Source organism: Populus nigra, chromosome 10 (assembly GCF_951802175.1).
Source record: "Populus nigra chromosome 10, ddPopNigr1.1, whole genome shotgun sequence".
Classification (NCBI taxonomy): Eukaryota; Viridiplantae; Streptophyta; class Magnoliopsida; order Malpighiales; family Salicaceae; genus Populus; species Populus nigra.
Window position 1 is genome coordinate 5,892,719 of NC_084861.1, and position 23,434 is coordinate 5,916,152.

Here is a 23,434-nt window from a genome sequence, read left to right on the forward strand (position 1 = left end):
GGTTTTTACTTCACTCACCCCACCCCACCCGACCTGCTGTTTTATTCTCTGTTTACCTTCTCTTTTAACAGTTTTTGACAGTGTGAGCTTATCAATCTAAAAGAATGTAATGCTGAAGTCTCATTTCAGAGAGAGAGAGAGTGCTTGTGAGTTTGATAGAGAAAATGGGGTGAACTAGGAAGTTATGCAGCTGGGGGGTTAGTATCACGGTGCTGCTGATCACAGCCCCGTTATTTTACTGGGTTTCATTCGTTTGGTATGTTCTTGATCTGTGATGTTCATAAAGGATCATTATTTCCAATTTTTGCAGGTTCCCACAGTCCCACTTGCTTCAAGTTTGCGTTTTTTGTGTTCTTTTAGATGGTAGTTGGTAGTTTTCTGGTTGCTTATCAAATCCTGTCATAAGATTTTATCACTGAACATAAAGTATCGTTTCTGTGTTTGTGTAAATGTAGTTTTGCTTTCTTTTGGCAAGTTCCAAGTCTCATAGGTATCTTTCGAGTTCAAGTTGAGATCAGTCTAGTTCAAGATTGTGCTTTTCTTTTCCTTTCAATGGTAGATCGAGTTTCATGAACTCCTCCTGGGTTTGGGATCACTGTTGGCTGCTCAGTTGTGCGTTACTTCTTGTAGAGTTATTTACGTTAGGACTAATGTTGGGCCAGTATTGGTCAATTATTTGTAATGCTGCATAGTACTACTACTTGCATCCTGAATTTGGGGAATCAAACAATGCAATCATGAAATTTTGAGTATTTGACTCCTTGCTTTCTCCTGTTTGATTTTCTTTTCATTCATTCGAACTGCTTGGCTCTATCCTGCGCCGTCTTTGCAGACTATGAATTTGTAAGATCTGATTTTACTTTTATTTCAATTCATAGATTTGAAGGTTATTGAAGTGAGGTGTTCCATTTGCAACACAAACAGTGGACTTGATCAAGAAGATCCATTTGCACAAACAACAAACAGGTAGTCTGCATATGAACTGTTTATAAATTTTAAGAACACATAATGAAAGTATTAAATTCTTTTGTTTCTCAATGATCTTGGTCTGTTTAGGTATAAGTGACATATGAAGTGAAGATCTTGAATGGTCCTTTGGAGCAATATTGAGTAGCTAGAATAACTTAAATTATTATTCTGGCCTGGATCCACTACTTGGGTTTATATTACTGGTACAAGGACCAGGCTTTTGCAAAGTCCAAGCCAGTTGCTTTATTGTTCTTGGCTGGAGTCATGGCAACACTATTACATTCCGAGTCCAGAAGATTATATTCTTGGTGGTGGGACAGCCACATTAGCCCAAAGAATTCGAAATGGCTTCAAGAAAATCTCACAGGTCTTCATTCTCTTCTTGGATCTTTGTCAAATATTATGAACTCTATTTGCTTAATATATATGCTTGATGCATAGGAAGTTATACTTGGATGTTCTTTTCTCTGCTTTTGATTGTAGATATTAAGTCAACGAAAACTTTTTCTGATTTCTAGAAAAAAAGAATCCAATTATCATAAATCTCATTTATGGGCAGATTGTAATTACTTCTTCCTTGTTGGTTAAAAGCCTTGTCATCTACTGAATGCATGTCTGGTTTGAATCTTGACAAATGCATAGCCTCATATTTTAATTGCCATAATTGATATAAGGTTATGCGGCCTCGATAACAATAGACCAAGCTGCTGCATAACATATATCTATTGATGTTATTTATGGCCTGCATTCTCAATGAGGACGGATTTGTTTCAACAGATATGGATGCCAAAGTCAAAGCAATGATCAAGGTCATTGAAGAAGATGCCGATTCTTTTGCAAGGAGGGCAGAAATGTACTATAAGAAGCGTCCTGAACTGATGAAACTGGTGGAGGAATTCTACAGAGCTTACCGTGCATTAGCAGAGAGATATGATCATGCAACCGTGGAGCTCCGCCAGGCTCATCGAACAATGTCAGAAGCATTTCCCAACCAAGTACCATATGTACTGGTTGATGATTCACCTTCAGGATCTTCTGGCCCCGAGGGTGAGCCGCATTCTCTAGAAATGCCACATCCCATTCGTGCATTTCTTGACCCAGACGACTTGCATATGGATTCATTGGGACTCTCTATTAACAAAACAGGTTTAAAGCAGCTCAATGAGTTGTTTGGCTCACGAGATGCAGTATCTCAAGTTTCAAAAGTTGCAGATGGAAAATTGAAAAAATGCCTGAAGATTCATGAAGCAGCAGAGGTTGACACCGGAAAGCAAGCTGAAACTGAAGTTCAAATCATAAAGAAAGCTCTTTCAGAGATTCAAACTGAGAAGGAAGCTGTTCTTCTTCAATACCAGCAGAGCTTGCAGAAGTTATCCAGCTTGGAGAGAGAACTAAATGATTTCAGAGGGATTGATGAAAAAGCAGGCAAAGCAGAAATTGAAATTAAGACCCTGAAGGAAACCCTTGTTAAATTAGAAGCTGAAAGGGATGCTGGTCTTCTTCAGTACAACAAATGCTTGGAAAGAATATCTGCTTTAGAGAATGTGATCTCTAAAATGGAAGAGGATGCAAAAGGTCTCAATGAACGAGCCATTAAAGCTGAAATAGAAGCTCAAAATCTCAAGCAAGAACTTTCAGGATTAGAGGCTGAAAAGGAAGCTAGTCTTCTTCAGTACAACCAATGTCTTGAACTGATATCCAATTTGCAGAAGAAAATCTCGATTGCGGAGGAAAATGCTAGAATGCTCAATGCATTAACCGAAACAGCAGAAACTGAAGCTAAAGCATTGAAGGAGGCCCTTGCTAAATTGAGCGAAGAGAAAGAAGCTGCAGAACTTCAGTATGAGCTGTGTTTGGAGAAAATAGCTATGATGGAGAGTGAAGTTTCTCATGCTCAGGAGGACGTCAATCGACTAAACAGTGAAATTCTGTTGGGGACTGCGAAATTGAAAACCGTAGAAGAACAGTGTTTCCTGTTACAGAGATCAAATCAATCTCTGCAGTCAGAGGCAGATACTCTAGTACAGAAGATAGAAACAAAGGATCAAGAACTTTCAGAGAAGGTAAATGAGTTGGAGAAGCTTCAGGCTTCGCTGCAAGATGAGCAGTCACAGGTTCTTCAAGTTGAAGCCACTTTGCACTCATTGCAGAAATTGCACTCTCAATCTCAAGAGGAGCAGAGAGCTTTGGCAATTGAGCTTCAGAATCACTTCCAAATGTTGAAAGATTTAGAGATATCCAACCATGATCTGCAGGAGAACCTTCAACAGGTTAAGGAAGAGAACCAGAACCTCCATGAATTGAACAGTAATTCCGTTATTTCAATAACAGATTTGAAAAATGAAATTTTTAGCTTGAAGGAAATGAAAGAGAAACTTGAAGAGGATGTTTCCCTACAAGCTGCACAGAGCAATTCCCTACAGCAAGAGATTTTCCATTTGAAGGAGGAAATTGACGGCTTGAGTACAAGATATTGGGTTTTAATGGAGCAGGTGGACTCGGTAGGTTTAAATCCAGAGTGCCTTGGCTCATCTGTGAAGAACTTGCAAGATGAAAACTTGAAACTAAAAGAGGTCTTCAAAAAGGACACAGAAGAAAAGGAAGTTCTCCATGAAAAGTTGAGCACAATGAATAACATTAAGGAGAACAATGTTGCACTGGAGAGGTCCCTCTCAGATTTGAATCGCATGCTGGAAGGGTCAAGAGAGAAGGTTAAAGAGTTGCAGGAGTCCTCCCAGTTTCTTCAGGGAGAAAAATCCAGTCTTGTTGCTGAAAAATCCATCCTGCTTTCTCAGTTACAGATGATGACAGAGAATTTGCAGAAGCTCTCGGAGAAAAATGCCTTGCTGGAGAATTCTCTCTCTGGTGCAACTATTGAGCTCAAAGGTCTGAGGACAAGGTCAAGAAGCTTAGAAGAATTCTGCCAGACGCTAAAAAATGAGAAATCCAATCTTGAAGATGAAAGAAGCTCCCTGGTCTTACAGCTGAAAAATGTTGAAGAGAGACTGGGAAACCTAGAAAGGAGATTTACAAGATTAGAAGAAAAATACACTGATCTGGAGAAGGAAAATGATTCTACACTTTCTCAAGTAAAGGACATGTGGGGTTTTCTTGGTGTAGAAAAACAAGAGCGTTCATGTTATATACAGTCAAGTGAATCTCGACTTGCAGATCTGGAAAGCCAGGTCCATCAACTACATGAAGAAAGTAGGGCGAGCAAGAAAGAATTCGAAGAAGAACTGGATAAAGCTGTAAATGCTCAGGTTGAAATCTTCATCTTGCAGAAGTTTATTAAAGATTTAGAAGAGAAGAATTTGTCCCTGTTGATTGACTGTCAGAAACATGTCGAAGCATCCAAATTCTCAGATAAACTGATATCAGAATTAGAGACTGAAAATCTTGAGCAGCAGGCTGAAGTAGAATTCTTGTTAGATGAAATTGAAAAGCTTAGAATGGGTGTTCGTCAAGTTTTGAGGGCTCTTCAATTTGATCCAGTTGATGAGCATGAAGATGGGAGTCTTGCATGTATTTTGGACAATATCGGTGACCTAAAAAGTTTGCTACTTTTAAAGGAGGATGAGAAACAGCAGTTGGTGGGCGAGAATTTGGTGTTGTTAACTTTACTCGAACAACTGAGATTAGATGGTGTTGAGCTTGAGACAGAGAAAAGCATCATAGAGCAGGAGTTCAAGATAATGGTAGAGCAACATACTATGCTGGAAAAAAGTAACCACGAACTGCTAGAGATGAACAGGCAATTGAGATTGGAAGTGAGCAAGGGAGAGCAGCAGGATGAGGAATTGAAAGCTCAACTTGAAACCCAGCATTTGAATCTGGCGAGTTTGCAGGGTTCATCCGTGCAATTGAAAGAAGAAAATCTGAAGGCGCTTGGAGAAAACAGGTCTTTGCTTCGGAAAGTTTTGGACCTCAAAGAGGAAATGCATGTACTTGAAGAGGAAAACAGTAGCATTCTCCAGGAAGCTGTAATTGTCAGTAACCTCTCATCGGTGTTTGAGAGCTTTGCAGCAGAGAAAGTTGAGGAACTCGAATCCCTTTCTGAAGATATCAGCTTTCTAAACTTGATGAACAGTGATCTCAAGCAGAAGGTTGAAATGTTGGGGGATAAACTGTTATCAAAAGAATCAGAAAATCTACATCTTAATAAAAGAATTGAAGAGTTGCAGCAGGAACTGCAGGAAGAAAAAGACTTAACAGATCAATTAAACTGTCAAATTGTGATTGAAAAAGATTTTCTTCGAGAGAAAGCAACGGAGCTTTTCCTAGCGGAACAAAATATCACAGCTACCAACAACTTAAATGCAGAATTTCACACCACTATTGAGGAGCTTAAGAGGCAATGTGAAGCATCAAAAGTTGCAAGAGAGAACATAGATAAGCGGATTCTTGAACTGTCCCAAGTTTGCACAGATCAGAAAATAGAGATTGAATGCCTTAATGAAGCAAAAGACGATCTGGAGTCAGAAATGGCTACATTGCTCAAGGAAATCAAGGAAAGACAGACTAGGGAAGAGAACTTGAGTTTGGAGCTGCAAGAAAGAAGCAACGAGACTGAACTCTGGGAAGCTGAGGCTTCATCATTCTTCTTTGATCTTCAAATATCTTCTATCCACGAAGTTCTGCTTCAAAACAAGGTTCGTGAGCTGACTGTAGTTTGTGGGAGTCTTGAAGAAGAAAATGGTAAAAAAGATATTGAGATTGAAAAAATGAAAGAAAGGTTTGGCAACCTGGAAAGCGAAATTCAAAGAATGAAGGCTCATTCGTCTGCATATGTTCCGGTCATAACTTCACTGAGAGAGAATATAGAATATCTTGAGCACAATGTGCTTCTTCAGACAAGTCGAGGACAAAAGGTACTGTTCTTTCTTTTTTAAGAAAATGCTAACTATTGGAGCAATTCAGCATATTTACTCCAAGCTAGATATGACTAGTTTTATTTTCCTTTTTATGTGGCTTAACAAGATGAAGAGTTTCTACACTTTAATATTCCCTTTAAGTTCAATCAAGATAGATTTGTCTTCTACTCGTAGAAACTTTATCATCTGACTTGACAGATATCATTTTTAACTTTTCAGATGTTGAATTTTAAACTATAGGCTTATTCCCTTTGTTCATAGCAAAATTCATTATAGTGAAGTCTGTGCGCGCGTGCGCGCGTGTTAATTAGAATTCAAGCATGCTGGGCCAATCATTTAAGCTGTCTCCTAGTCTTTTTCTATTCAGCTGTTTTATGCAGATGGTGTGCATTCTAATGGTTGGTCTTCTTCATTTGTCTTCAGGGAGTAGAAATGACTAGTCAACATCATGAAAAGAGCCCTGAAGAACTCATAAATGATGAAAGCGTTGCAGTAACAGATGGAATTTCAGATTTGCTGAAGATGAAGTCTAGAATTAACGCAGTGGGTGAGGCAGTGGTTAAAGAAATGGATAGGCTTGCAGCTGAAAAGGCAATGTTGAAAGAAATGGATAGGCTTAAAATGCAGGAAATGGGGAACACTGAGGAGCCCTTAATGAAAGGGGCTGAACATTTAGAGATGAGAGGCCGATCAGCTGCAGAAAAGGATGTCCAGAAGGATGAGATGGAACTTGCGAAGAAGCCCACTGATGCAGCTAAGCCACAGAACAACAAATCTGAAATTTCTGAAGTGAGGAATGAGATTTTGATGAAAGATATCCCACTTGATCAGGTCTCGGAATGTTCATTATACAGGAGAAGCAAGAGAGAGCATGCTGGGAAAGATGATCGGATGCTTGAATTATGGGAATCTGCTGAGCAAGACTGCCTTGACCCGCTTGCTGACAAACAGAAGCCGACAGCCCCTATTGAGAATGTTGCTGCATGTTGTCAGTTCAAAAATGCCAAACGGAAGAGTCAGGATCCCTCTTTGGAATTGCAGATTGAGAAGGAAGTGGGCATTGACAAGCTTGAGGTATCAACAAGCATCACTAGAGAACCCAATCAAGAAGGAAACACAGGAAAGATCTTGGAGAGGCTTGCTTCTGATGCTCAGAAATTAATTTCGCTTCAAATAACAGTGCAAGATTTGAAAAAGAAAATGGAGTTGAGGAAGAGAGGCAAGAGGGCCAATGATCTTGAATTTGAAAGAGTGAAAAGACAGTTACAAGAAGTTGAGGAGGCTGTTCTGCAGTTGGTTGATACTAATGATCAGCTGACCAAGGATGTTGAAGAGAGTCCCCCATATTTGGAGGGGAACACTTCAGTAGAGATGGAAGAGACAGGCACCATGCACAGAAAAAGAGTGGCAGAGCAAGCACGGAAAAGGTCTGAAAAGATCGGAAGGTTACAGTTTGAGGTGCAGAGTATCCATTACATTCTGCTAAAACTGGAGGATGAAAAGAAAAGCAAAAGTAAGCACAAATTTTCTGGAAGTAAAACAGGCATCCTCTTGAGAGACTTCATATACAGCGGTGGCAGGAGAAGCAGCAGAAGGCAGAAGAAGGGTTGCTTTTGTGGGTGTGCAAGACCTTCATCTAATGAAGACTGAGGTAACCACTTTAAGTAAAGCTCGTTGTTATTTCTAGCTACAGTTCTTGAAGTATTCCAGATTTTCGTGTATTTTAAGAGATTAAGTTAGACCGAAGCTATTCATGTTAGCTTAGTATATAACCTGAGAATAGGCTGATCTAGAAAGTAGTACTTGTTTCGCCAGCCTTCTTACCATTGTAATTTCAACTGAACGATGCCAATGCAATCTAAGTTCCATATATAAAAGGTCTCACCGTGCAAAATGGCCACCAATATCATCCTAGCGAGTTGAAATTGAGAAGTTTTTAAAAACTATTTTTTTTTCTTTTGACAGGAAAGCTCCTGTTTCGACTTCCACTCTTCCCTAAATCCGCAAATGGTTAGTAAGCATGGTCAACAGTCATACAATTCCTTACAGATCCAAAACTAAGACATCGAGGTGGTATTTGTGAAGGTTTAGATATGAATACAGGTATTTTGGCATTTTTTTTAAGACAAGGAACTCGGGTGTACAATTATTGGATGAAAATCAGATAAACCCCATTTGGGAGTATAACCAGCTTGGTGCAGTTGTGAACTCGAGAGCTCCGATGGTGACCCATAAACAGGGGAGAAGGGAATTGTTTATTAGGTGTAGAAGTTGGTAGATTCTTATCCAACCCTTGTACCCCTTAGCCATCCCAAGCGGGTTAGCGCTTAAGGTAGCAGATTTTTTTTTCCTGCAACTTAATTTTCAATAAAGGAGATCGCAAGAACTCTAACTATAGGAAGGATGTACTAATTCTTCCATAGCTTGGTGAAGTACTCTGCTTTTTGATCGTAAAAGAGTTCAAACTTGACAAGAGCATGATGTTAATGCCTAACCGTGGTCTCGCCTTGTTTACAAGATAGGCATCGCCACATTGCTTACAAATTCAGTACTGAATTTAATACTGCACCAACATGTTCCGAGTCTTCATTTCATCTGCACGGTCTTTGTTTAATGGTACCCTTGCTATCTTCAACTTACCAGCTAGGTTAGTTGACGAGTCATTTGGCCTTGACTCAATGCTGCCCACGCAAAGATAAACAAAGGAGAGCATTACTACTTCCGTTGTGTAACCCAACTATAAGGTGAGAAAAATTGTCAAAGGCTTCAAAACCTCCTATGCATAGACCGGTTTTTATGTGCTTTTGATTTTTGCTTCTCTTTGTAATTGGACTAGGTTTGCCATGTGCTTCCTGTATTGGACCTCTTTTGTACGTTTTGTAACTGTGCTTCGTGCCCTCGTTTACTTGCTTCCTGTTTTCTTCGCTTAGCTGCCCACCACCACCCCCCCCCCCCCCAACCCCCCCCCCCCAAAAAAAAAAAAAAAAAAAAAAAAAAAAAAAAAAAACCTCGAAGTTAAAACTGGGGGTGCAATATTTGATTCATTAAAGGGTAGAAGAACTGCTCAGCTTCTAGCCTTGGTAAAACACTAGAAATTGTCTTATTCGAAAAAGAAAATGACCAACTCCGTGTGCATATGTTCATCTCTCCTGTCTATACACATGGAATGGTCCTTTGTTCACATAAAATGAAACCCGTGAAAATTATCCATCAACCTGACCTGACTGGATCAACCAGCTAGACTAGGTGATTCCAGCCCAAAAGAAATTTGAGGACCAGAACCACCAGGCTTAATGGCTAATGCTGCAGCAGGGGATTCTATTTAAGTTATGAATTTTGATTCCCTGACGCATCAAGGCTTTGGGAATAATCTTCTTGGAAGATGGCAGTCTTTATAGATATACTCGTGGTGTTTGATAGCTTAATGAAGTGTTAAAAATCAACGTTGTTGGAGGAAGACGAACAAAAGAAAAGGTAGAAGTACAATATTATACAAGAGTAGTTGGATTTTATGACTACTAGATTGCATCTTTATTATACAAGCAGAGCGGAAAAAACTCGAATAACATACAACTAAACTAACATGCCTCTCAACGCTACAAAGGTTTAAAAGAATTTCATCCGAGCTTTTATGGGGAACATTTCCTTTCAATGCTGGGGAGTGAGAGAAGGGAATGAGGGTATGGATTGTAGTATCAACTTCCGACCACTCCTCCGACCAGGGGATGATCCTAAGTTACTTTGTGGAGGAGAGACCCTCTTGCTGTTGGGAGAAGTCTTAATGCCAGAGCTTGGAGAGTGGTTTTCTCGAAGGATCTCAGGAATTTCATCTCCTGGAACATTTTGGAATTGCTTCTCAAACTTCCATTGAGGTCGAAGAATATTTGGTTTTCCATATCTTTGGCCAGTATACAATCCAGAAGATGATCCAACGCCAAGAAAACATCTTGGTGGTTTGCCCTTCGATGAAAATGGCAGCTGAACCAGTGGTCTGGCATCAAATTTCAAAAACATCACTAAAGATCTAATAAAAAAACTCAACCTTTAAGGCAGTAATAGTTCAGAAAGTAAACCTGGAAAACCGTAATGGTGTTGTGGGAAGAGCAGAATTTGGATGCTGCTCATCATTATTCTGGATTTCAGCTTTCTGCAATGTTTTATCAACCCCATTCTTTTCACTTGCCTCTGTTTCATCTTCTGGTTCATCTTCCATTTCCACTAAAGCAGATCCTAGATTTGGAAAGTCATTGAAGGCACAAAACTATTTAGAATTAATAATACCAAAATATGAAGTTAGTTTATTTATTTCTTGGATCATTTAAAGCATCTACATGATTAGAGGAAGGTTGCCTGTGTACTATGTAGCTATTCTGTATGAAAGCAAACTTATGGGTAAAACTCACCGTCCTTTCTTCCAAATGCATTCTTGCATCCTTCACATCTGCAGTTAAGGGAGCATCCAACACCACCCTTCACAAGAGAACCATGATTTGATGAATCAGTTTATATTAAACATCAAAAGCACACGGAATATGCCAAGGAAACTACCTGATAGCATTCACAGTATTTCTTTAGGCAACTTGATTTCTTGCAGTTGCATCCCCTTTTATGCCGAGCTGAAGCAGGCGTTTTGCTGGACTCATCCTAGATTGAAGAAGCATTCAAGTTAAAATAAAAGTTTGACGATTTTGCCTAAGCAAAAGGTAAGATCAGATTTGAGCTAACCCCAATTTCAGGTGCAGGTTCAGAGCTCCTAATCACTTTGGGAGCGAATGCAAGTGGGTTGCGAGACTCTATCTGTTTGCGAGTTGCAAGAACAGTATCTTCATGAATAGGCTTGTTGAAGCAATCTTGACATGCACATGGCTCTATGCAGTAAACACCAGCAGCAAAACATTCACAGTACCTGCATGGTGTGCATATTACATAATATATGATCATTATGATACCAGATAAAGGATGTGTATAGACATGCCAAGAGTCAAATAAATGAGGGAGGAAAGGGAAGGGAAGAAAAAACTTAAGCATTCACCTCAAGCATACTAAACAAGAGGAGGATATAATCAAATTGAAAACTAAGATGATCTATTAGATCCAAGTTCGAAGCCTGGTTCATGTAAGCACCCAGTTCATTGTAAGGGCCCTTGAGGACAGGGATCTTCATTGATAAAGATTGTTTTCCCTAAATAATTCAGCATATACTTCCATAGATAAGAGAAGTCATATGAGAAATAACAGCAGTCAAACTGTGAAATCTTGCCCTACTCGGGATAAAAAACAGCTTGTGATGGCACCAAAGCACAGAGATCTATTTTTGAATAGCACATCCGATTATATTTATTTGGGTCACTAGCTGGAAACAACATCCCTGATTGAATTAAATTTCAGAAGATAACTACTTACAGTTTCAAACATTTTGATTTCTTACAGTTGCAACGCTTGCAGGCCTCGGCTTCTCCTTCCAACCTACGCCTGGAAATAAAATTTAATATCCATGACATTAAAACGTGAGAGATGCATAAACATGCTAATAAGTGTAAGAGTTATTAGGTAATAACTGTACAGGAAACACATTGTCAAATAACATGCCTCTTCTTTTTTGGGCTAGTCTGGCTGAAATCTTCCACAAAAGGAACAACATTGTCATTGGGATCCATGTCTCTTTCCGTAGACGCTAAGGCCAATGATTCATCAAGCTCTTGACCACTTGTTGGGGAGTGAAAGGAGGCAGCAGAACCAGGCAAAGTAATGGAGGAAGAGAAAGTTTCATGCTTGATTTTTTTGCTATCCCTGGAATTTATTGCCAAAGCATTTAAGTGCAGACCAATTCCAGGTAAAATGCATCTTGAAGAATCACTGGTGGGCTTAAAAGGCACCAATTGTGTATTTTTGTATGTAATTTTCTCATCTGACTGCACCACCACTGAACTAGAGCTTGAACCGTCTTCTATGTTCTTCCTACGGGCTCCTACCATTTCAAAGTCAAGACATCGCCTTCGCATGCCACGATGCAAATTAGAAACAGCCTACGTAATCATAAAATAATTGGACTGTTGTCAGAAAAGTCATTGAGTTCCTCAAAAGTTACGAATTGGAGAACAAGAAGAAAACAATTTTGGTCAAGTAAAATACAAATCTTCAAAATTACAAAGGGATCAATCTTAAAGAGCATGAAAACTTTGAACAGAGTGTTTATATTTAGGAATTGAAAATGCTACGGAATTGATGCTGCAAATTAAGGAAATCATGCCACCATAAGAAATACAAATCAAATCTTGGTACAAGTTTATCCATTGCAGATTGGTTAATGGCACAAAATTTTGGTTTACCAATTCTATATCCTGCATGGTTATATTTTATGTTCCACAAAATTTTGATTAGTGGAACATGTAAACATAAAATTGAATATGGGTTGGGAAGGCATTTTTTAGTACAAGTTTAAAGGTAGAAAACAGGAGATGCTTTTAGGTTCCACGGTAGTGTTGTGGTTGGAATAGTAGCTGACAGGCTGCCCGTGCTTGGTGCAGCATGACCCATTTGTTTTACACCTGCCTAGCTTCCCTGGGAGTTGCAAGCACAAAAGGTTGCAGTGCTCACTTTCAAGATGACAAGATGTTTATAAGAGTTTGATTCTTTTCCTGCTGGGTATATCAACACGAGCAATTACTAGTAAGTATAAGGGAGTTCATGCTCGCATGACACAACTAACAATTAAGTGTAAAACAAATAAATCAAAACTATTTCATCAACTAGAAAGATGCAAATTATGCAGCAGATATCGGCAACAGATATGAGCTGCATCTTTTTACCTTAGAAGGATTGCTGATTATGTATTTATTTGGATCCTTATTAGCAGCAAGATTGTCCTGTGTTGGGTCCATTTGCGTCAGCTCAATGGTTTCCCCAGGTTGAGTGAAGGGGTCTTCCTTCTCATTTTGTTCACCAGGACCAATAGGATTGACTATTTGCATTTTTTGCACCTCACTAAAAGAGGTGCAAAATCCTACGACAGGGTTTGGTGACTTCTGAAAAAGCTCCTTAAAACCCTCTGCATCAATGGGAGAATTGAAAATTAACAGATCAGCAGAATCTGATATAAAATTCTCCCAGTCACATTCTGTAGCCTCTTTTTTACTCTCAATCTTGTATAACCCTGCTAAATGCACTTGACCTTCAGGGGAATCTTTATGAGAAGTCACATTAGTAAATGGAACAAGTGACGCTATTGTGCCATCAGATTTGGACACAGTATCTGTCTGAGTACCACAACGAGGTGTTTGGTCACTATCAGGGGTACCACAATCATATTTTAACGTCCGTGGCAGTTCAACTGCGAGCTTCAAATGTTCACTAGGAGGTTCAACTGAAGCCTCTCTAATGGACACCCCAGGATCAAAACTCTCCTGCAGCTCAGACGAATTATCATAAAGCTGAGCCGCATCCACAGCTACCCTTTCATCATTACAAGCCTCATTCCCATTTTCAGAAGAAAACTCTGGTTTTGAGGGATCAGCGTAGTTATGCCTGAAAACAGATGAGTGAAGTTGAACAAAAGTATATATGCTTTTATTGTAGTCCAGACCGATGAGGATGGCAAGAAAGCAAGTCGTTTACCTCTTAAGGAACCTAGTTTCCTTGTGAGAGTTGACATGGGGCGAAGTAAAGACGGACGGAAGGGATGCAAAACTAAGCGAGTGGAATGTATGGGCGATGTTTATGGACTTCACTGGCTTGATAGGAGAAAGGCTATTGATATAGTTGAAAACAGGTGAATCCTGCACCCAGAAGCAAAAATCCATGTCAATCATTGAACATCGCCCTATGGAACGAATACAAGATCCCAAATTACTGATCTAGAATCAAATAAGTAAATTCGTTCAGACAGAAGGGTTACTATTACTGATAGATAAAAAAAATACAGTATCTTTCTTACACTGACCATAAAAATAAAAAATAAAATGAGAGAAGTTTTCAAAAGTCGTTATAAACACCAAATAGATCCTAGTAAATCAGGACAAATTTTTTATTTCTTTCACGAAAATGACAGTAAATTAAGATCTCAAGATTGAAATGCTGCTTCGCAGTTCATAGCATTTCAAGCGACATGAAGGTAACACGAGGAAGAACCAAATTGTAAAGATTGAACCTAAATTAGAGATGTAAACCACATGAAACTCAAAATCCAGACAGAGAAAACTAACAAGACAGGACTCTGGTCCCAGAAAAACCCAGGTGAGTCTTTTCTGATAAAACACAGGCAAGTCAACCCCTAAGACACCAAACACAAGCGCATGCATTGAATTAAAACAACCAAAAACACGATTCACGAATGCAAAAGGGTCAGAGAGATCAGAACAAGAGAGGCAAGGAATTACCTCGAACTTAGAAAGAGGAGAGGTGATCTGGGTCTTCTCTGGGGTATCCATTGCAGGAGAAGAAGCTGCTCCGCATAGCTAAGGAGAGAAGAGAAGAGAAGAATTTACACTAACAGGCAACAACTACCGTTTTGTTTTGGTTTCGGTTCTCTCCATTGGCTCTCCATCACTTCGTTTGTTTTCTTTTCTTCTCTTGTTTTTGTCTAGAAAGAAAGAGATAAAGAAAGAAAAAGATTCAAGAGAAGGAGCGGGAAAGCGGGAGAGAGTGGATTTTCCTCGTAGAGATAACTTTATTGACCCACTTCACCTCACCTCTAGGCTCTACCCAGCAAACTCTCACAACCCACCACCACCATAGATAATAGCCAGCCCCACAGTGCCAACAACTGTCTTCCTATCCTCTTTCAGGTACTTGGCTGTGTGTCACTGTCTCTGTCTCTGTTTTTAATAAATAAATAAATAAATAAATCCCTCTAGAATCTGACGGAGGAGTGATTTACCTTTTACTTTTAAAAAAGTAACGTATCCTCTCTCTTTACTGTTGTAAGAGATTTCTCTTTTTCCGTTTTTCTATTGAAAATTATTAAAGTTGTTTTTACCTGGGGTCTACTGCTATTGACTAATACTGTTTTTCTGGAGTAATTCTTTTTCAAATATTCTTGAATTTACATTTATTTTTATTTTTATTAATCTGGACTAATTTATTATTTTTATCTGGAATTATCTTTTTATATTTTTATATACGGTGATATTGGTAAAATCAGATGTACATGGTAAGAAATCAAATCGCGACCATGGCTAATTGTCTAGGGCCATTTATATTTTATAATGATATGCAGATAAAGTATAGGATCCTATTGGTAATAATAATAATAATAATAATAATAAATTAATAATAATAATAATTGGTAAGATACGTACATCTAAAGGTTTTTATTACCCCCGTTATGATGCCGTTACTAGTCAGATTCATCGGTGACTGGGATGGTAAAAACATTATTTCCAATACCATCCAAGAAAATAATAAATGATTAATTAATAAATGACAGTTATTTTATAGGAAAAAAGAAGAAAGTTGCCTGTAATATTGATATCGGTGTTTGCATCTTTATACTTATCGAACAGCACGATTGATTTATTCATTTCAACTTGGAATTCTCGCTTTTTTCTATATAGCTATTTAAAAAAAGCCTCGTTTGTGTTATTTTTTTACTTGATTATTTAAATAACATAAAGTGATGTTGCATTAGTTATTATATATATATATTTAATGTGGCCTAGATTTGGAATTTGTGAGCATCTGCGTTGTCTAATTTTTTAGATAATAACTTGGAAATAATTATAACTCGAACCTTTAATTCATCGTGTAATGAAGTTTATTTTCTTAAATACATGAATTCAGCATTAAAAAACATAAATTTCAAATCTTTCATAAATAAAATTTAATATTAATTAACACGTAAATTATTTTATGGATTCATTAAAATCTAGTAGTGATTGACGTTGACAAAAAATAGTTGGGTGTCCAATTTATTTGGTTTATATTTAATAATACAAGTTAATGGTTGAACTTGTTTTTTTTATTATGGTAAAAAAATCTAAGTAATTTAGAAATAAATTACAGATTGAATAATAGGTTAGTCAATTGGTTATAATAATTTCATTTATTTTTTTTCTAGTTAAGAAAATTGATAACTTGTACTTCATGCTTTATATATAGGTCAAGATGACTTGTAGCGAGTACCTGTAAAAAATTCTATTTGGTGGGTGTTGGAACTCTCAGATGCTCAGGTAAGTATCTTTGTAGAGAGAAAATGTACAATAATATTATAACAAAATATGATCTCATATATGTATGTCGTAGAGAATAAAAATGGTGAATATTTTTTCTATGTGGTTCGGGTGAAACTTATAACCTCCGAACCTTGTTGTTTTTACGAAAAAGAAAAACTAGAAAGTTCTTTGTTCACGACTTTAACAAGAGACAAATATCTTTTACATATCATTGATGAGAGACAAACATTTCTTGCATATTATTAATGAGATGATAAATGTGATGAATCCCTTAAGAGATCTTCAGCACATCTACGAACATAAAAAGAATCATTACCTCTGATATGAAAGATTAACTAGATTGACATGTATACCAAATTCATATTAACTTGGGTTTGGCTGACTGCAAAGTCCAAGTATTTGGATATAACAAATATATCAGACTTATATTGTCTTAAACTTTGTTAAGTGTTAAACACAAGTACGTTAAATTTAACATGTTTGTTAAACTTATTTTATTCTTAAGATATTTTCAATCAGTAAAAATATATAACAAAAAATATTAACTCATCAGATATATAGTTCATCACTTTTTAATATATATATAATTTAGCAGAGAAAAAAAGCCAAATTCTTCCATACCCTAGGAAGAACAACAAACGCATTTGACAAGTGAGAGTGGTAGGAGATTGGTTTTAGTTAAAACAATAACAAATATTGAAGATACCGTATAAATTAGTGATGCCAATCATCCCGTGCAAACATTCCAAACAAAAAAACATAATTCTGTGCTGATGAAGGCGAGGAAATTGTCAAGTACAGAAATCTACAATATCTGGACTCTAATTATTCGAAGCCAAAAAGAAATAAAAATTGGCAGACATCAGTGATAGATAGTAACCCCCTCGTATCCTTGTATATAGCCCCGGAATGCCGAAAGGTGCAAGCCTGTCTCTCGGACAATGTCATGCCATTCAGGGCTTTATGTTTCTGTCGGTTTTTAAAAACAATACACACCTACACCCCTGAATTTAATTGACGAGTGCTCTAAGTAATCCTTTGCCTTTCCGAAGAGTGATCTAATTTTTTGAGAGCATTGATTTATACATGTATGAACAAATGTCTAACTTCGTAAATACATGAACAGATGTCTAAATTATGTTTTTCATGCGCATGCATGCTTGCATGAGTACATGATATGCAATCAAATTCCGACACAGTTGACTGCATGCTTCGACCATTTCTATTTTCTAGTTACGTGCAAAAACTCTAAAATCCAAACCAAACTTTGGATCGTCTTTTTTAAAAAAACTTTCCAGAGAATAATTATATCACCGTAAATTAAAAACAGTAAAGAAAATGTGATATTTGAATTTAAAACCAGGCAAGTTATGTACAGAGATACAGCTTTTTATCACCCCGTACGTTACGATGCCATTATTGGTCGGATATTCGTCAATAATTGAGATCATAAAAACCTTTATCCCAAGATCATCTCAAAAGAGATTAAATCATAAAAATTCACGACAGCTGTTTGAAACAAAAGATCGTGACATTCATGTCTATGATAGTACTGATATTGGAGTTTCCATCGCTATTTTTTATCGAATTAATAAAAAGTACTGCACCGTCGACAATTATATTGTTGTTTGTTTTAATCTATGATTCGAAGAAATCGGAATTCTCAATTTTTGAAGATTGTTATTCGGAGATGTGTTTAAAATAGTTTCATTTTCTGTTTTTTATAATTTAATTATTTCAATAAAATAAAATGCTGTTGGATTGATCGTCAAATTTTTATTTTTTGGTTGGATTTGGTTATTCTTAAGCTACGTTCTACAATAAGGTAAAATGCACGTCATGGCGTTCGGTACATCAAACTTGATCATGGACCCACCTAGTTCCTCCATTTAAACCATCAAAGCAGGAGAAGTTCCAAGAACTTTCCTCTTACCTCTGTTTGTGCTGATATTCCTATTTATTTTTGCATTTAAAAAAAATATTTTTATTTACTTTAAATTAATATTTTTTATATTTTTCTGATCATTTTGATACATTAATATCAAAAATAATTTTTAAAAAATAAAAATATTTATTTTAATGCATTTCCGAGTAACTTTCAAATACCCCGGGTTGCAGCTGTAGCTATGACTATAAAATTAATTTTTTGGTATATATATAGTGGGTTTTAGGTGCAAGTTTTGTAAGTATTAACATATGATTTGTAAAACCTAGATTCCACTACTTCTATCGCGTAGTATTTAGTGTGGGAAAAAAGAAACTCTTGAGCTGGAGAGAGGATCGCGACTAGGATGAGCTGGGTGGAGGTTGTTTTCAGTCGAAACAATAGTTTAATTTATTATTAAATTGATATGTTTCTTTGACAAGACAAAATGATATTGTCAATGATTTCGTGTAAACATTTCATACAAACATCATAACCCCATGTTAATAGTGGTGAAGAGATTGATCGGATCAAGCACAAAATGTTTAAAGATTTAGGAGGGTTGATTAGTGGGGCACCAAGACTATATATTGCCATGAATTGCAAATATAGCTAGTAACCCTCTCGTGCTTTGATTTCTCAAGTACATTTACACCGATTTTCATAAAAAAACAAACCGCCCTCTGAAATTCTAATTCCCTCAAAATTTATCCATGTGTTTTTCTTAATGAAAGTTTAAATTAAATTAGCCCATAATTTCTTACTTAAATCATCTTAATTATTTGATACACAAAAAAGAAAAAAAAATTAATTAGCTTTTAGAGTTTGTTCTTATTTAAATACATTGACGTGTTTACAATACTAATTAATACCAGTTAAGATTTATAGTGATTTATAGACAGTGAAATATATACAAATGGGAGGTCTCCGATTTGTGCTAACTTCAACTCTAATTGTTTTTTAATACAGAACGAAAGCCACACTGGCTCATCATTTACAGAGTCAACATGTTGCTCGTGATACTCCTGATGCTGGTGCTACCAGCAATGTGCCACAATCTGGTAATATATATAGCTCTACGTGTTATTTGAGAGTGTCACGATGCCGTATTGATCTGGGAAAAAATGGGTGGCATTGAATGTCAGCTGGGTGAGCATATCCTTCCCGTGACCATTAGATTTTTACTTCAATGTTGCAAATCCAAAATATCTACTACTGTTACTGCTTTTATTTTTTTTTATTTACGTGGGGTGTCTGGGCCAGCTTGCACGCACCACGACTATTCCTCACGCCCCACTGGACATCCTGCAAGCCCCGAGGCAAGTTAGGCACCGCGAGGGTGACAGACGTGCACATAAAAAGTCGAACCCGAAACGAAAGCGGAACAAGTCACACGGTTGACAGCAACTAGGTACTCAAGTGCTTTTTTACTGCTTTTATTGCCCTTGTAAGTTGTGGCCGTGGGCGTGGTCGTGTGGAAATTAAATTACAGACAGAGCTATTTTTGAAGATCCAAGATAAGGAAGATCAATCCAGATGCTTGTAAGGTGTAGCCTTACTGGTCAATAAACACCGTTAAATTAAAAGGATCAGTGTGGCTGACGATAGTGACAGCTAGGGATATTATTAGCCTTTGGCGCGCAAATATTTCAAAAGGTTGGTTATCAGGTAGGATTCTGGTCCACCAGAAGTAGTGATGGACGACCTTAACCAGTTTTCTACCGATAACAGTCAATGGACCCTCTCCAATTAAGCGCAGATCAGGTTTTAAGTTTATTTTTTAATGATTATGATTTGAAATTTTTTTAGAATTATTAAAAATTTATATAGTTTATAAAATTAGTCGAGATATACGTGAACAAAGGCGGAGTTGGGATTATTTGTTAGGACGGACCAAAATTTATATAATAAGATATAATATTTGTTTTAATTTATTATACACGAGTTGTAAAACAAAACCTACATAATTTAGTTTTATTCAAATAACTTACTACAAATATATAATAACCATTGTACAAGGTAAAAGATTTGTAGCAATACCAAATTGAGTCAAAACAATGAAATTAATTTCATCTTCATAATATATCCATCACTTTAATGTTGTTGGTCTTTATACCTATCAAATATAAACATACAAAGTATATAAGAAACATTAGCTAAAACAAAATATTATTTATGTTTGATAAACTTTGAAATAAAACAAAAAATAATAAAAAATGATTCTTACATATTTATTTGAATTGTGCTCGTCGTTCTTTCATATAATAGAATTCATCAATTATCATATCAATTGTGAATCTTTTAGCAATTTCTTTTTCTATATAGACAATCAAGAAAATCATCCTCCATCCGATTGCGAAGTCTTATTTTAACAATCTTCATCGCTGAAAAAGTTCGTTCAGTAGGCTGTGAGTTATCAATATTTTTTCTTTTTTTTTGAAAAAAGAATTCATTCTTCTTATTTTGTTAATGGTTCAACCTAAAATCAAAACATATATTGTAAGAAAAAATTGATAATTTTGGCGGTTATGCTAAAAACAAAACATAAAAAAAATCTAAGCATAATCAAAACAAACCAATAAAAATATCTAATTAATTAACAAAATCAATATAACAAGAATTCAAAAAACAATTGATAGAACTAGCAGATCTAAGAAAAAAAAGAGAGCAAAAATGATAGAATTATTAAAAAAACCTCATCAAATTATTAACAAACATCTCAAAATAAAACAAAAATATATTTTAAATTTAAGTTACCTTATTTTATTTGATGAAAGATAAATTAATTAGTAGCTCTGCTTTAATTTTTTTGTAGAAAAATTTTGCTCGTAATTTATGTTTTTGATTGGCTGTAAGATTTATATTAGGGTAAATTAGTGGCTCTATTTTTTATTTCATAAAATAATACCTTTATATTTTTTTTTCCATGTAGGTCAAGAGTAAATTCAAAGAAAATTAAAAATAAAATCACACTTAATTTAGGAGGGCTACCTTTTTAAAATAAAAAATATAACACTTCCTCCTATAAAAAAAAAGCTTTGCAGGGGCAAATATTGCAAGGGGGTCCGGGTTCTTACTTGCCCTTCCTTCCTTGCTTCCGCCCCTACATGCAAACTGACTGACGTGGATATCAAAGGTTTTAAAAATAAAAACATCTACAGAAGACGTTAGTTATAGTGTTTGTTGGCCCTTCACATCAAAGTTTCAAAACCCGGTGTCTCGATCACCTACTCATATTTACGGCCCTTTTACATGCTGGATAAGTTAAGCTGCGCATTGAAAAGCCAGTAAACTACCTGAGCCTCTATGATCTTAAGTTCATCTAACAGAAGCCGTTCACTTTCCCAGAGTTGGGTGTGTAGTGGTAACAATACTAACAATGGGGGAGGGTCCTTAAAGAGGGAGGGTGCATGTGGTCCCTCGAGGATGAAGATCGGTGTTTCACGTGAGACCCCATCCTTGTATGAAAGCCCAGACCTAACAGGCTCAAGCAAATTAAAGCAAGCAGCTCATGAGATAATGATAAATATGAATGGGAGTGCATTAATTATTTGTTCTTTCCCAACTCCCCACATTCTCTGGAATATGAACTCCATGCCAAAAATCATAGTGTCGACTAACATGCGTACTTTATAGCATGTTCTATTGTTCTTGCGGGAAAGAACAGCTTTGTTTTCACATAGTTATCAGACTCTGCATTGACAGTATTGCTAACATTGAGATTAACGCCTAAGTAACACACATCGCAGGAAAGAAAATCGGTGGAAGATAGTGGCTAGTACTACGCTACACATGTTTTCTTATATATGTATATATTAAACATATATTTTAATCTCCAAGTTAAGCAATTTTATAGTAATTATGTATAAACTAAGAAAATGATCTGTGGTTTTTAAGACCTTTCGTGAATGTCAGACTGTGAATTAAACAAAAGTTTAGTTGACCAACTACTCAAGACTTTAATTGTTTAATTTGGGATGCTCTTGCAGTTGCGAGCGACCATAAGAAAAGTCACGGGTACAGTAATCATGAGAGGCGGTGTCTTCCTAGTGACTACAGCTTACTAAAATATATATAGACGACCAGCCCCTCAAAACATTTATATCTTGTCTTGTAGAGCGGGCTTTGGTAGAAACTTTTTCTGGGTTTTGAGTTTTTTCTGGCGACTGGCTTTATTAATTAATGTTTTAGCTGTGTGGTTTAGTCAGGATTTTGGATCTTTCCTTGATATCTTGCTGAAGGAACTTTCCTGATCTCCAAACAGACAAGGCTACCAGACGAGGATGAAAAAACAGAGTGCTAGCTTTTAGCTCGTCTAGGCTGGTGAGCTTCCACGAACTACGAAGGAGTAAAAATACAAATCCATTTGGATGGGCTTTTTGCGAAGGAGAGAAATAATGTGTGATGAACAATGCACTCACGCCAAAATTAAGATTGCAAGTGCCTGTTATATTCACACTGTATTTGTTAACGTGGAGTTGAATCATCGGAATCCATCCGCCACCGTCAGGTAGCCATTAATTTAGGTTTTGAAGGGGGCATGATTTCTTTAAAAAATAATTAACTGAAACAAGGAAACCTTCATTTCAATGGACTTGGAATGTTCTTGGAATCCTTTAAATGTCCATTGCCTTCAGCTTCTAGGAGTCCTATAATATTGGGCCTGTCTAAAAGAGGTCCATAAGTACCATGTGAGTTTATATATATATGTCTTACGAGTCGGTAATTGAAAAACCCAGTAGGCCCAGTTTTGGTACGAATAAACTCATGGGAAATTCGTGTCCTGTTGCCTGCCATGTTAATAATTGGGCGCCCGAGTTCATTTTGTACTTGAATAATATGAATGCTGAAGAAAACTCACGGGAAACACTACACAGGCCCAAAACCCTCTGTTCATCTTGCAATCCTCCCATCAAACTCGATTAACCTTATAAAATAATGGGATTAAGGAGGTAAGTAACAGCACACAAATTAAAAATAAAATAAAAAGAAGCACTCGTTAATTGAACAGTTAACGGTGAAAATTATTATTTTTTCAGTTTGATAGAAATATTATTGTTCTATTTTTGTGAGCTTGGCCAAGTAGGTTAGCATTCTCTGTTAATTTTAAATTTGAATTTTGGAAAAGCCTGTAAAAATATTATTAAAGAATAACGTAAATTATATTTTAGAATTTTATTTAATAATTTAAATTTTTAAATTTAATTAATTTTTAATATAATATCAGAATCTTGATAAATAAGTAATTATAAGTTTAAATTTTACGTTGAATTAATTATTTAACATTTACAATATGATGGTGCCACCAAAATAGACTGAATCAATTTTCGCTTTTTGAGAGCTTTTGATGCTGGGGAGTTTTTCAACTTCTTCTATCAAAACATCTTAAATGTAAAAAATAATCATGTCTGGCATGTTATAAATGTTACATGACATTTCTTTTCATTTAAAAAAAGAATGGGGAATATCATTTTTCTTTTTTTTCTTTTTTTTTTATT

General features: G+C 36.4%; 2 protein-coding genes across 4 annotated transcripts; one reads left to right on the top strand and one right to left on the bottom strand.

Annotated features, from left to right (window-relative positions):
* LOC133705392 (protein NETWORKED 1A-like) lies at positions 1–8,275 on the top strand. 3 transcript variants are annotated; one of them, XM_062130564.1, is made up of 7 exons: positions 2–256; positions 879–966; positions 1,057–1,336; positions 1,747–2,016; positions 2,116–5,840; positions 6,267–7,494; positions 7,809–8,275. In XM_062130564.1, the coding sequence occupies exons 3-6, from the start codon at positions 1,234–1,236 to the stop codon at positions 7,491–7,493; spliced, it is 5,325 nt and encodes a 1,774-aa protein (XP_061986548.1). In that variant the 5' UTR covers positions 2–256; positions 879–966; positions 1,057–1,233; the 3' UTR covers position 7,494; positions 7,809–8,275. The 3 variants fall into 3 exon arrangements, with proteins under 3 accessions (XP_061986547.1, XP_061986548.1, XP_061986546.1); XM_062130562.1 differs by having other exon boundaries at positions 1,747–5,840; XM_062130563.1 differs by lacking the exon at positions 7,809–8,275 and having other exon boundaries at positions 1–256; positions 1,747–5,840; positions 6,267–7,720.
* A 1,028-nt stretch (positions 8,276–9,303) lies between these two features.
* On the bottom strand, positions 9,304–14,638 carry LOC133705393 (protein tesmin/TSO1-like CXC 2). The gene is made up of 10 exons (XM_062130565.1): positions 14,219–14,638; positions 13,458–13,618; positions 12,653–13,367; positions 11,433–11,869; positions 11,247–11,315; positions 10,569–10,749; positions 10,392–10,487; positions 10,247–10,313; positions 9,917–10,073; positions 9,304–9,834 (listed from the first exon to the last, which is right to left on the bottom strand). Exons 1-10 carry the CDS (start codon positions 14,267–14,269, stop codon positions 9,492–9,494), a joined length of 2,277 nt encoding a protein of 758 aa, XP_061986549.1. The 5' UTR covers positions 14,270–14,638; the 3' UTR covers positions 9,304–9,491.
* Between the last annotated feature and the right edge of the window lie 8,796 nt (positions 14,639–23,434).

What these genes read in the sequence shown, in the direction of transcription:
- LOC133705392 (XM_062130563.1), top strand. Translation starts at nt 1,234, where the DNA reads ATGGCAACACTATTACATTCCGAGTCCAGAAGATTATATTCTTGGTGG. An exon ending in GCTTCAAGAAAATCTCACAG is followed by an intron (nt 1,337 to 1,746) that starts GTCTTCATTCTC and finishes TTGTTTCAACAG; the next exon opens with ATATGGATGCCAAAGTCAAA. An exon ending in AGACAAGTCGAGGACAAAAG is followed by an intron (nt 5,841 to 6,266) that starts GTACTGTTCTTT and finishes ATTTGTCTTCAG; the next exon opens with GGAGTAGAAATGACTAGTCA.
- LOC133705393 (XM_062130565.1), bottom strand. Translation starts at nt 14,269, where the DNA reads ATGGATACCCCAGAGAAGACCCAGATCACCTCTCCTCTTTCTAAGTTC. An exon ending in ACTAGCCCAAAAAAGAAGAG is followed by an intron (nt 11,316 to 11,432) that starts GCATGTTATTTG and finishes TTTTATTTCCAG; the next exon opens with GCGTAGGTTGGAAGGAGAAG. An exon ending in TGCATTTGGAAGAAAGGACG is followed by an intron (nt 10,074 to 10,246) that starts GTGAGTTTTACC and finishes TTCCAAATCTAG; the next exon opens with GATCTGCTTTAGTGGAAATG.